The 14,135-nt window shown below is 45.0% G+C and overlaps 2 protein-coding genes across 3 annotated transcripts in view; both read left to right on the forward strand.

The window, feature by feature from the left end:
- Positions 1-8,329: 8,329 nt before the first annotated feature.
- Positions 8,330-13,383, forward strand: LOC311110393 (uncharacterized protein). Of its 2 annotated transcripts, XM_084188940.1 has the most exons (4): positions 8,330-8,460; positions 8,588-8,833; positions 9,216-9,346; positions 11,192-13,383. In XM_084188940.1, the coding sequence occupies exons 1-4, from the start codon at positions 8,421-8,423 to the stop codon at positions 12,383-12,385; spliced, it is 1,611 nt and encodes a 536-aa protein (XP_084045066.1). In that variant the 5' UTR covers positions 8,330-8,420; the 3' UTR covers positions 12,386-13,383. The 2 variants fall into 2 exon arrangements, with proteins under 2 accessions (XP_084045066.1, XP_084045065.1); XM_084188939.1 differs by having other exon boundaries at positions 8,368-8,833.
- A 371-nt stretch (positions 13,384-13,754) lies between these two features.
- LOC311110384 (uncharacterized protein) overlaps positions 13,755-14,135 on the forward strand; it is a 38,471-nt gene continuing 38,090 nt past the window's right edge. Inside the window, exon 1 of the mRNA XM_084188931.1 lies at positions 13,755-13,875. The gene's annotated coding sequence lies outside the window, so the exon portion shown is untranslated. The remainder of the gene's footprint in view (positions 13,876-14,135) is intronic.

Raw genomic sequence — 14,135 nt, forward strand, 5'->3', positions numbered from 1 at the left:
GTGCTGACTGACTTGGTTATTTTTGTATCATTGCAGGGACTGAGTTTCCCTTATCTCAGTCGAACCAAAACATTATACTTAATTCTTGAATCAACACATATGGCCAATGGCGCCATAATGTTAGGTACTTCAATCAGTGTTGGGCTTGACCGTGGTTAAAATTTTATGATATCATGTTTCTGTGTGTACAGCAAAGAATTTCCAACATACCCCAACCAAAAGCTAGGGATAGATGGCAGTATTTGCGCAAAACTGAAACCGCGAACAACCGCATTCAACCACAGCAAGGTGACCAGGAACATGGAGAAGTACAAACAGACCAGCTACGACCTCCGTATGACCGCAAAGAGGCAAAAAGTCAGTACAGGGACAAAGTGGAGTCCCAATTCAACGGCTCAGACACAAGACGCACATGGCAGGGACTGTTAACTCTTAAATGGCTGCCGGCCCGGACGGCATCCCAAGCCGCATCTTCAGAGCATGCGCAGACCATCTGGCTGGAGTCTTTACGGACATATCCAATCTTTTTATGCTAGTCTGCCGTCCCCACATGCTTCAAGATGTCCACCATTGTTCCTGTACCAAAGCAAGCTAAGGTAACTGAAGTAAATGACTATCGCCCCATAGCACTCACTTCTGTCACCATGAAGTGCTTAGAGAGGCTAGTCAAGGGCCATTTCACCTCCACCTTACCGCCCCAACAGATCCACGGATGACGCAATCGCCATCGCACTAGAAAAACCGCCCTATCCCACCTGAACAAGAGGAATACCGACTACAGCTCAGCTTTCAACACCATAGTGCCCTCCAAGCTCGTCACTAAGCTCAGGGTCTTGAACTCATCCCTTTGCAACTGGGTCCTGGACTTCCTGACGGGCCGCCCCCAGATGGTAAGGGTAGGTAACATCTGCCACGCTGACCCTCAACACAGGGCCGCTCAGGGGTGTGTGCTTAGTCCCCTCCTCTACTCCCTGTTCACCCACGACTGTGGCCAAGCACGACTCCAATGCCATCATCAAGTTTGCTGACGACATGACGGTGGTAGGCCTGATCACCGACGATGATGAGACAGCCTACAGGGAGGAGGACAGAGACCTGGCAGTGTGGTGCCAGGACAACAACCGCTCCCTCAACGTCAGCAAGACAAAGGAGCTGATCGTGGACTACAGGCGATGGCGGGGCGAGCACGCCCGATCCACTGGGCTTTAGTGGAGCATGTCGAGAGCTTCAAGTTCCTCGGTGTCCACATCACCAAGGACTTAACATGGTCCTCTCACAACAGCACAGTTATGAAGAAGGTGCGACAGCGCCTCTTCCCCCTCAGGAGGTTAAAAAGATTTGGCATGGCCCTTCAGATCCTCAAAAAGTTGACAGCATCTTGACTGGCTGCGTCACCGCTTGGTAAGGCAACTGCACCGATCGCAAGGCGCAACAGAGGGTGGTGTGGACGCCCCAGTACATCACTGGGGCCGAGCTCCCTGCCATCCAGGACCTCTATACCAGGCGGTGTCAGAGGAGACCCCAGCCACAGACTGTTCACTCTGCTATCGCACGGCAAGCGGTACCGGAGCGCCAATTCTGGGACCAAAACGCACCTGAACAGCTTCTACCCCCAAGTCATAAGACTGCTAAATATAGTGAGGGAAAAAAGTATTTGATCCCCTGCTGATTTTGTACATTTTCCCACTGACAAAGAAATGATCAGTCTATAATTTTAATGGTAGGTTTATTTGAACAGTGAGAGACAGAATAACAAAAAAATCCAGAAAAACGCATGTCAAATATGTTATAAATTGATTTGCATTTTAAGGAGGGAAATAAGTATTTGACCCCCTCTCAATCAGAAAGATTTCTGGCTGCCAGGTGTCTTTTATACAGGTAATGAGATGAGAGTAGGAGCACACTCTTAAAGGGAGTGCTCCTAATCTCAGCTTGTTACCTGTATAAAAAGACACCTGTCCACAGAAGCAATCAATCAATCAGATTCCAAAATCTCCACCATGGCAAATGGAAGAAACACAAAATAACTGTCAATCTCCCTCGGCCTGGGGCTCCATGCAAGATCTCACCTCGTGGAGTTGCAATGATCATGAGAACGGTGAGGAATCAGCCCAGAACTACACGGGAGGATCTTGTCAATGATCTCAAGGCAGCTGGGACCATAGTCACCAAGAAAACAATTGGTAACACACTACGCCGTGAAGGACTGAAATCCTGCAGCACCCGCAAGGTCCCCCTGCTCAAGAAAGCACATATACATGCCCGTCTGAAGTTTGCCAATGAACATCTGAATGATTCAGAGGAGAACTGGGTGAAAGTGTTGTGTTGTGTCAGATGAGACCAAAATGGAGCTCTTTGGCATCAACTCAACTCGCCGTGTTTGGAGGAGGAGGAATGCTGCCTATGACCCCAAGAACACCATCCCCACCGTCAAACATGGAGGTGGAAACATTATGCTTTGGGGGTGTTTTTCTGCTAATGGGACAGGACAACTTCACCGCATCAAAGGGACGATGGACGGGGCCATGTACCGTCAAATCTTGGGTGAGAACCTCCTTCCCTCAACCAGGGCATTGAAAATGGGTTGTGGATGGGTATTCCAGCATGGCAATGACCCAAAACACACAGCCAAGAAAACAAATGAGTGGCTCAAGAAGAAGCACATTATGGTCCTGGAGTGGCCTAGCCAGTCTCCAGACCTTAATCCCATAGAAAATCTGTGGAGGGAGCTGAAGGTTCGAGTTGCCAAACGTCAGCCTCGAAACCTTAATGACTTGGAGAAGATCTGCAAAGAGGAGTGGGACAAAATCCCTCCTGAGATGTGTGCAAACCTGGTGGCCAACTACAAGAAACGTCTGACCTCTGTGATTGCCAACAAGGGTTTTGCCACCAAGTACTAAGTCATGTTTTGCAGAGGGGTCAAATACTTATTTCCCTCATTAAACTGCAAATCAATTTATAACATTTATGACATGCGTTTTTCTGGATTTTGTTGTTGTTATTCTGTCTCTCACTGTTTAAATAAACCTACCATTAAAATTATAGACTGATCATTTATTTGGGCAAACATACAAAATCAGCAGGGGATCAAATACTTTTTACCCTCACTGTAGCTAATCAAATGGCTACCCGGACTATTGCATTGACCCTTTATTGCATCAACTCTTACACTGACTCTATGCACACTCGCTGGACTCTACCCACACACATACTTACACTGACACTCGCAACACACACACACATTACATACGCTCCCACCCACATGCATATTGACGCCACACACACTGCTGCTACTCTGTTTATTATCTATCCTGATTGCCTAGTCACTTTTACCCCTACCTACATGTACATATTACCGCAACTATACTGAACAAAAATATAAATGCAACAAACAACAATTTCAAAGATTTTACAGTTCATAAAAGGAAGTCAGTCAATTGAAATAAATGAATTAGGCCCTAATCTATGGATTTCACATGACTGGGCAGGGGCACAGCCATGGGTGGGCCTGGGAGAGCATAGACCCACCCACTGGGGAGCTAGGCCCAGCCAATCAGAATGATTTTTTCCCCAGAAAAGGGCTTTATTACAGATAAAAATACTATTCAGTTTCATCAGCTGTGCAGGTGGCTAGTCTCAGACGATCCCACCGGTGATCTTATGATCACTCAGCTCAGCTACACATCTGATGCCCGCTGGACTGTTCCTTTACACGGTACCCCATCCTGTTTATCTGTTTAGCCTCAGCCCAAACTTTCGTCGCCATTACCAGTTGTTGTCTTAGCCCTCTCGAATAACACCTGTGATTGCGTTATGCCTCTCTCCCATGTCAATATGCCTAGCCTATTGCTGTTTGGGTTAGTTGTTAATGTACTATTTCACTGTAAAGCCCCCAGTCCCGCTCAAACCTGCCTCAGATAGCTTCTTTGTCCCACCCCCCATACACGCGGAGACCGGCTCAATCGGTACCTCCAGTGATGCTATCTCTTTCATCGTTACCCAATGTTCAGGTGTACCTCCACTGTACTCATATCCTTCCATATCCTTGTCTGTACATAATACCCTGAATCTATTCTACAATGCCCGGAAATCTGCCCCGTTTATTCTCTGTACCCAACGCACTAGAAGACCAGTTCTTAAAGCCTTTAGCCGTATCCTTATTCTACTCCTCTGTTCCTCTGGTGATGTAGAGGTTAACCCAGGCCCTGTAGCCCCCAGTATCACTCCTACTCCCCAGGCGCTATCATTTGTTGACTTCTGTAACCATAAAGCCTTGGTTTCTTGCATGTTAACATCAGAAGCCTCCTCCCCAAGTTTGAGTTATTCACTGCGTTAGCACACTCTGCCAACCCTGATGTTCTAAGGAGGGAAATAAGCGCCGTAGAGCACGGCGCTTGTAACGCCAAGGTAGTGGGTTCGATCCCCGGGACCACCAATACACAAAAATGTATGCACGCATGACTGTAAGTCGCTTTGGATAAAAGCGTCTGCTAAATGGCATATTATATTTTTTATTATTATTATTTCTAGCAGTGTCTGAATCCTGGCTTAGGAAGGCCACCAAAAACTCTGAAATGTCCATCCCCAACTACAACATTTTCCATCTAGATAGAACTGCCAAAGGGGGCGGAGTTGCAATCTACTGTAGAGATAGCCTGCAGAGCTCTTTCATACGATCCAGGTCTGTGCCCAAACAGTTTGAGCTTCTACTTCTAAAAATCCACCTTTCCAGAAATAAGTATCTCACTGTTGCCGCTTGCTACAGACCCCCCTCAGCCCCCAGTTGTGCCCCCATACGTGAATTGCTTGCCCCCCATCTATCCTCAGAGTTTGTACTGCTTGGTGACCTAAACTGGGATATGCTTAACACCCCGGCCGTCCTACAATCTAAACTAGATGCCCTCAATCTCACACAAATTATCAAGGAACCTACCAGGTACAACCCTAAATCCGTAAACATGGGCACCCTCATAGATATCATCCTGACTCATTTACCCTCTAAATACACCTCCGCTGTCTTCAACCAGGATCTCAGCGATCACTGCCTCATTGCCTGCATCCGTAATGGGTCTGTGGTCAAACGACCACCCCTCATCACTGTCAAACGCTCCCTAAAACACTTCAGCGAGCAGGCCTTTCTAATTGACCTGGCCTGGGTATCCTGGATGGATATTGACCTCATTCTGTCAGTAGAGGATGCCTGGATGTTCTTCAAAAGTGCTTTCCTCTCCATCTTAAATAAGTATGCCCCATTCAAAAAATTCAGAACTAAAGAACAGATATAGCCCCTGGTTCACCCCAGACTTGACTGCCCTTGACCAGCGCAAAAACATCCTGTGGCGTACTGCATTAGCATCAAACAGCCCCCGCGATATGCAACTTTTCAGGGAAGTCAGGAACCAATATACACAATCAGTTAGGAAAGCAAAGGCTAGCTTTTTCAAACAGAAATTTGCTTCCTGTAGCACTAACTCCAAAAAGTTTTGGGACACTGTAAAGTCCATGGAGAATAAAAGCACCTCCTCCCAGCTACCCACTGCACTGAGGCTAGGAAACACTGTCACCACCGATAAATCTACGATAATCGAGAATTTCAATAAGCATTTTGCTACGGCTGGCCATGCTTTCCACCTGGCTACCCCTACCCCGGCCACCAGCTCTGTACCCTCCGCTGCAACTTGCCCATGCCCCCCCCCCCTACAAATCAGCTGGGCTAGACAATCTTGACCCTTTCTTTCTAAAATTAGCTGCCGAAATTGTCGCAACCCCTATTACTAGCCTGTTCAACCTCTCTTTCGTATCGTCTGAGATTGGAAAGCTGCCATGGTCATCCCCCTCTTCAAAGGGGGTGACACTCTAGATCCAAACTGTTACAGACCTATATCCATCCTACCCTGCCTTTCGAAAGTATTTGAAGGCCAAGTTAACAAACAGATCACCGACCACTTCGAATCCCACCATACCTTCTCCGCTATGCAATCTGGTTTCCGAGCTGGTCATGGGTGCACCTCAGCCCCGCTCAAGGTCCTAAACAATATAATAACCGCGATTGATAAAAGACAGTACTGTGCAGCCGTCTTCATCGACTTGGCCAAGGCTTTTGACTCTGTCAATCACCGCATTCTTATTGGCAGACTAAATAGCATTGGTTTCTCTACTGACTGCCTCGCCTGGTTCACCAACTACTTTTCAGATAGAGTTCAATGTGTCAAATCTGATGGCCTGTTGTCTGGACCTCTGGCAGTCTCTATGGGGGTGCCACAGGGTTCAAATCTCGGGCCGACTCTATTCTCTGTGTATATCAATGATGTCGCTCTTGCTGCTGGTGACTCTCAGATCCACCTCTACGCAGACGACACCATTTTGTATACATCTGGCCCTTCATTGGACACTGTGTTAACAAACCTCCAAACGAGCTTCAATGTCATACAACACTCCTTCTGTGGCCTCCAATTCCTCTTAAACGCTAGTAAAACTAAATGCATGCTCTTCAATCGAACGCTGCTTGCACCCGCCCGCCCGACTTGAATCATTACTCTCGGCGGCTCTGACTTAGAATATGTGGACAACTACAAATACCTAGGTGTCTGGTTAGACCGTAAACTCTCCTTCCAGACTCACATTAAGCATCTCCAATCCAAAGTTACATCTAGAATCAGCTTCCTGTTTCGCAACAAAGCCTCCTTCACTCATGCTGCTAAACATGCCCTCGTAAAACCGACTATCCTACCGATCCTTGACTTCGGCGATGTCATTTACAAAATAGCTTCCAACACTCAACTCAGAAAATTGGATGTAGTCTATCACAGTGCCATCCGTTTTGTCACCAAAGCCCCATATACTACCCACCATTGTGACCTGTACACTCTCGTTGGCTGGCCCTCACTACATATTCGTCGCCAAACCCACTGGCTCCAGGTCATCTATAAATCACTGCTAGGCAAATCCCAGCCTTATCTTAGCTCATTGGTCACCATAGCAAAACCCACCCGTAGAATGTGCTCCAGCAGGTATATCTCACTGGTCATCCCCAAAGCCAACACCTCCTTTGGCCGCCATTCCTTCCAGTTCTCTGCTGCAAATGACTGGAACGAACTACAAAAATCTCTGAAGCTGGAGACACGTATCTCCCTCACTAACTTTAAGCATCAGTTGTCAGAGCAGCTTACCGATCACTGCACCTGTACACAGCCCATCTGTAATTAGCCCACCCAACTACCTCATCACCATATTGTTATTTACATTGTTATTTATTTTGCTAATTTGCACCCCAGTATCTCTATTTGCACATCATCTTCTGCACATCTATCACTCCAGTGTTAATACTAAATTGTAATTATTTTGCACTATGGCCTATTTATTGCCTTACCTCCATAACTTACTACATTTGCACACACTGTATATAGATTTTCTATTTTCTATTGTGTTGACTGTACGTTTTTGTTTATTCCATATGTAACTCTGTGTTGTTGTTGTTTTTATCTTACTGCTTTGCTTTATCTTGGCCAGGTCACAGTTGTAAATGAGAACTTGTTCTCAACTGGCTTACCTGGTTAAATAAAGGTGAAATAAATAAATCAATAAAAAAATAAGACAGATGTGGAGGTCCTGGGCTGGCGTGGTTACACATGGTCTGCGGTTGTGAGGCCGTATGAACGTACTGCCAAATTCTCTAAAACAATAATTAAATGTTAATTTCTCTACCATAAGCCGCTGTGTTGTGTGACAAAACTGCACATTTTAGAGTGGTCTTTTATTGTCTCCAGCACAAGGTGCAACTGTGTAATGATCACGCTGTTTAATCAGCTTCTTGATATGCCACACCTGTTAGGTGGATGGATTATCTTGGAAAAGGAGACATGCTCACTAACAGGGATATAAACAAATTTGTGCACAAATTTCTCTCCAATTAAGCCTTTTGTGCATATGGAACATTTCTGGGATCTTTTATTTCAGCTCATGAAACATGGGACCAACACTTTACATGTTGTGTTTATATTTTGGTTCAGTATGAATGGAATAATGTCATTACATTTTTCTCTACTAATGTTAACACAGTGTCCTTGTACGAATACACATACTAGTATTACATACTCATTTCAGCGATCTAATTTCTAAAACGATGAAACTTTATTTTTTCGCATACGGTTACTGTATTGTTATTTCTAAACAAGTCTGCTTTCAGCTCGAAAGATAATGATCATAGGATATTTTATGTGTAACGTAATAAGCAGTACCGTATTTAAAAACAACAGCGCGCATAACTTTTCCATTTAACCAAACCCTTTGAGAAACAGTATGACCCCAACAAATAAGATCCTTTCTCTTCAGTGTAAACGGAAGTGAACAGTGACCAAGAACGATTTCCCCGTTAGCGTTTTTGTTATTTAAACGTTTATGAACACTGTAGAACTCAAAAGATGACTATTTTACCTGCACAGCATCACATACTTACCCAAGGTAGTGTTTAATTCGCGTTAGAGACAGTACTGGGTTGATATATGTTATCTAGGTAACGCTAGCTGGCTGCTAACTGGTTAGCTAAAAATGGCTAACGTGAACTGTATGGTTTTTCACACTCAAATAGCCTCCATCATGGAAGTACTAGCGAATGCAGCCGTGGCAGAGATCTGTAAAGTCGTAGACGACGACTATGCAGTGTTTCGTTTGGAAATAACTCAAAGCCAGAAAGAAAACAGGGCTTTGCGGAGGAAACTACAGCTACTGGAACTGAAGGTGTCACGGGAGCGCGCAGAGAGGACATTGCGAGAGCGCGTCTTCGCCAGTCCCAGTAGTGTCAAGATCCTCGACCGATACAGAGGAATGGCAAGAGGTACATTTTGCAGAAGGCGGTGGCTGCGTGGCCTGTCTGTGTTCATATATAGCTCAGTGCCTGTCACCCCGTTCCGTTCTGCACATGTGTTCAGATGTGTTACACAGAATTTAGCCTTAGTCCGTTTTTTGATAGTATGCAATAATTCCACAAAGACATAATATCATATTATAACCAGATTCTTGATTTACTGCATTTCCTATTATTTACTCAATGAAAACAATTTGATGCATGGACATTATACGTCAATCAATAAATAGTATGAAGTTATGAGAAGTGTTACCTTACACCCTTGCTAATTCTAGACATTGTCAATAGTGTACAATATAGCCTTGAACATTAACAGTACCTAACCACGTCTTTCCCCCAATCACTCTCTCAGGTGAAGGACATCTCACTGGAGGCCACAGGACCGTTGTGAAGCCAGCCGGAGACAATACATGGAGAGAAAACCAACCAATCAGTGTTGATGAGGGGAGTGGAACCTCAACCGAACACGTTATCGTGATAGAGGTTATTTTAATAATGTTGCATAAAAAATTACAGTTACTTTGTAAATCAAATGTGGCCCGTTTTATTTCAGAAAGGCTCCCCTCATCCTTCATATGATGTGGGAGTGCCCTGCAGTTAAATGCTTCTGGGACAAAGTTCATTTCGAAGTGCATGAATGTAAATATTCAATGCATTGCATCTACTTTGTTACTTCAAGATGATAGCTCCTTGAATCTCTTAATCAATAAGAGACTGGCAGGCAGCACTGCCGCAAAAAAATAATAAAGAGAAAAAAAAAAAAAAAATATATATATATATATATATATATATATATATATACATACAGTACCAGTCAAAAGTTTGGACACACCTACTCATTCAAGGCTTTTTCTTTATTTTTACTATTTTCTACATTGTATAATAATAGTGAATATATCAAAACTATGAAATAACACATATGGAATCATGTAGTAACCAAAAAAGTGTTAAACAAATCAAAATATAGATAGAGATTCTTCAAATAGCCACCCTTTGCCTTGATGACAGCTTTGCACACTCTTGGCAGGCATTCTCTCAACCAGCTTTCTCTGGAATTATTTTCGAACAGTCCTGAAGGAGTTCCCACATATGCTGAGCACTTGTTGGCTGCTTTTCCTTCACTCTGCCGTCCGACTCATCTCAAACCATCTCAATTGGTTTGAGGTCGGGGAATTGTGGAGGCCAGGTCATCTGATGCAGCACTCCATCACTCTCCTTCTTGGTAAAATAGAGGATTAGAAAGCACACGCACTGCAGCCTCAACTAGCCTAACTAGCTAACGTTAGCGGGCTAACTAGCTTCTCCTGGTTTGATGCAGTCAATACAGGTACAACGTAATCATATTGGATAATAAATAACCTAGCTATGGCAGCTAGCGGCAGGTAACCTAGCGGTTAAGAGCATATGGCCGGTAACCGAAAGTTTGCTGATTTGAATCCCCGAGCCGACTTGCTGAAAAATCTGTCTGTGTCCTTGAACAAGGCACTCAACCCTAATTGCTCCAGGGTCGTCGTCAATAATGGCTGATCCCTGGCCGTGACCTGCAAAAAAACAAATGTCCAATTCACATTTGTATAATACACACGTGTACATGTGTGAAATAGGACAAATGGAAGCACCCACCTAATTATTATTAGTATTATATTGGTCTACTATAGTATAGTGTGAGTCTGCTTTGTTGGTTGCTCTCCCTCACTGCTCCCCTTGTCACTCTCCCTCTCTGCTCCCCTTATCACTCCCTCTTCCTACTCCCCTTGTCACTCCCCCATCTGCTCCCCTTGTCACTCCCCCATCTGCTCCCCTTGTCACTGTAGCTTAAAAAATGAATGCTGCTTCCCTCACTCGGATCGGACCGGGTCTGGTTCCGACCAGGTCTATACAGAACTGGTCTAGTTGTCCTCGGGTCCGTTCGGAATGGGTCTCTATATTTAAATTTTTTATTTATGCATATCGGGTCTGAGTGGGAAAGCCCCAGGTCCATTTCGGAACGGGGTCCAACTTTATGGACCCATGAAGACCTCTGAATGGGCTGGGGAGTTGGGGGTGAAGGCCCACCTCCTTATGTTACTCTTTTCTTTACATTCCAATTTTTATTATTATGAAATTCTGTGTGATCAATATGATCATTTCTTTGTATGTATTTCTTTGGCAGCCTATGGATAAACTGTGTAATTTGAAATTAATATTGTAGAAAGGCTCCCCTCAGCTATTCACTTGCTTACATGTACATCCTAATTTATCTGCCATAGGGGATGTGAGACTTCCCTACGACATTGTTATCCAATTCTACTCATGTACCGTTAATAACCTCCACTCTTCTTGTGTCAGTCTGCAGATGCAGAGGCTGCATGTCCTGGGGTCAAGCAGGAGAAGACTGAAGGAGAGGAGGAACCATGGCACAGTGGAGACATCCAGACTGGAGCAGCTGGAGCGCCCCCTGTAGCCATGGAGGACCCCACCACCGCCCCAGTGCAGCCCAGGACCCGACGCAGCATCACGGAGGTCAGTGGAACGCCGAACGCCGTCCTCAAGTCAGAGACAGACACCAAGACTTTAATGGGGCTGGGCTGTCCTGCTCCCCGCCCAGACTATTTCCATTACGGTAACCCGAGGACGGTTCTGTCCCATCAGGACTCAGGTGACGCGTTACAGACTGTCAATGATCCATCGTGTTCATACGCTACAGAGACAGAGATGATACCTGGTGACATGCCTGTGGGCTTAGATACACAGATTAATCCAATGAGAGGGGACTGGAACCAGTACAGTAGTAGTGTATACTCTGAAGGTTGCCTAGATAAGAAAGGGGAGGTTATAGTGGTAGATGAGATGACTGTGAAAGTGGAGGGCGACGCTCCTGTGACATGGAATGCAGACGAGACTCACTTAGGAGAAGGACACTCGCAGGGCAACTCCAGTGACTTCTTAAGCTTAGAGACTAATCTAAATGTCGCAACCCACTCCCCTTTACACCCAGTGTCCATGTCGATGGCACCTTCCGATTCACAAGGCTGCATCCTTTTCGATCAGGTATTGAACTCAAACGACCAAAGGGCCAAGGCGTGGGGAGAGGGAGCAACAACGGACGGTAAAGAGAAGCAGTTCTTCTGCATGTTCTGTAACAAAGGCTTCAGCTGCCCCCAGAAGGTGGAGATCCACCAGAGGGTCCACACAGGGGTGAAACCCTTCATCTGTACCCAGTGTCACATGCGCTTCGCCCATGCTGGCAACCTGAAGAGGCACCAGCGGTTCCACACAGGGGTGAAACCCTTCAGCTGTACCCAGTGTCACATGCGCTTCACCCAGGCTGGTGACCTGAAGAGGCACGAAAGGGTCCACACAGGGGAGAAACCCTACAGCTGTCCCCAGTGTGAGAAGAGATTCTCTCGCCAGGACCAGCTGAAGTTGCACCTGAAGGTCCACACGGGAGAGAGGCCGTTCGCCTGTACGCACTGCGGGAAGAGGTTCTCAGAGAGGAGCTACCTCAGGATACACCAGCAGAAACACCATTCCACTTTATAACATTGTGATATGATGTTTTTATGGTATAATGTTGTCATGCCATAGTGTTGTGAGGACAGAGGAAGAGTTAAGAGATGAGTGGTTTGGGGCCATGAAGTCTACATTCCATTATGTCAAAGTAGATTAGTGATGGTTAGGGTAATGTGAGTGATGGACAGGATGTAGTGACCTGAGGGCAAAGGGTAATAAGAACAGAGACAGGGAGGCCTATGATGGTTTCCAGATGTATGTGAAAGGAATGAGAACCAAAAGGCTATATAAGATAATAATAATAATATGCCATTTAGCAGACGCTTTTATCCAAAGCGACTTACAGTCGTGCGTGCATACATTTTTGTGTATGGGTGGTCCCGGGGATCGAACCCACTACCTTGGCGTTACAAGCGCCGTGCTCTACCAGCTGAGCTACAGAGGACCACAGATAGAGGGTCTTCTTTGTCAAGTTAGTGCAACTGACGAAGGGCAAAGCCATGTCCGTTTCTTAGATGAACCCACGAGCTCGTGATTCAATAAATACTTGGTATGAAATCTCCACAGAATGTCTAAGTAAATTCTTGCATCTTTGATTCTTTGATACCTAAGAAACTCATCATAACACATTGAAAGTAACCATTCCACTCGATAGCTTCTGACGTTAGATCAAACCCTGCGTTAAAGACTAAGATTAATGTTCATTGTTGTCAGCAGAAAATATCCACAAATTCATTTGGAATAAGGACAGTAACAGATTTCAGTGTTGAATATTCATGTCTGGAATATTGCATCCAGACATTGTGGGATATATAAGGCATAAATAAGCCTACAAAAGTATGTTACATATTGTGTTTGTACTGTGTAGGCTATATGATGTTCACACATTTTCCCAAGACACTTTTTTTAATGAGAAAATAAAATTACGTTAATTAAGTTCATGCAGATTTGTAGTTGAGACATGTGTATGTGTGGTTTTCATATGGTGTATTTAAAACTTGTTTATGTTTAATAAACACAAAATGGGACTTTTCATTCTAAGACTTTCATTGAGACTCTCTTTAGTCTACATCACATCTGATCTCACTCTATTCTGCATACACCCAACAACACGTTATAACCATTATACATGTACTAAATATACCTACATACCCACACACTAACAAACACCTACTGTACATGTCACAATAGTTTAGTCAGGTTTGTCTGATGACTTTTGACTTATCATAGCTGACTCGGATGTAGTGGGGATGGGTAAACACTCCATGTTGAAAGTGTGTTTATTATCTGTGTGTGTGTGTACGTACCTGAGGGAGTGTATGTCTGTGTAATCTGTATCACCTCTCTCTTCCAGGAGGAGGAGGGTCCAGAGGTTCTGCTGGTGAAGGAGGAGGGGTGTGAGGAGGGTCTGGGGAACCCCTGAGGGGACTATGGTCATGGAGGACAACCAGACTACACCTCCTCCTGAACCCACAGAGGAACCAGCTGAGCAGCACAGAACCACACGCAGTCTCACTGAGGTGAGCCCACTGTGAACTACTGTCTGAATGGTATTCGATCAGGGCCCGTATCCACAAAGCCTCTCAGAGTAGGTGTGCTGATCTAGGATCAGTTTAGCCTTTTAGATCATAATGAATAAGACTATACAGACAGGTGGGGACCTGATCCTAGATCAGCACTTCTACTCTGAGATGCTTTGTGGATACGGGCCCAGGTCTTGATTTCATTTAGTCTTAAATGAAATGGGTTTCCATTGCATGTTCAACTCTACTGATGATTT

This window comes from Coregonus lavaretus (genome assembly GCF_964263955.1).
Source record: "Coregonus lavaretus genome assembly, contig: SUPER_35_unloc_5, whole genome shotgun sequence".
Taxonomy (NCBI): domain Eukaryota; kingdom Metazoa; phylum Chordata; class Actinopteri; order Salmoniformes; family Salmonidae; genus Coregonus; species Coregonus lavaretus.

Excerpts from the sequence above, each read along its gene's own strand:
- LOC311110393 (XM_084188940.1), top strand. The coding sequence starts at position 8,421 with ATGACTATTTTACCTGCACAGCATCACATACTTACCCAAG. Across the intron at positions 8,834-9,215 it reads ATACAGAGGAATGGCAAGAG|GTGAAGGACATCTCACTGGA; the intron begins GTACATTTTGCA and ends TCACTCTCTCAG. Across the intron at positions 9,347-11,191 it reads AACACGTTATCGTGATAGAG|TCTGCAGATGCAGAGGCTGC; the intron begins GTTATTTTAATA and ends TTCTTGTGTCAG.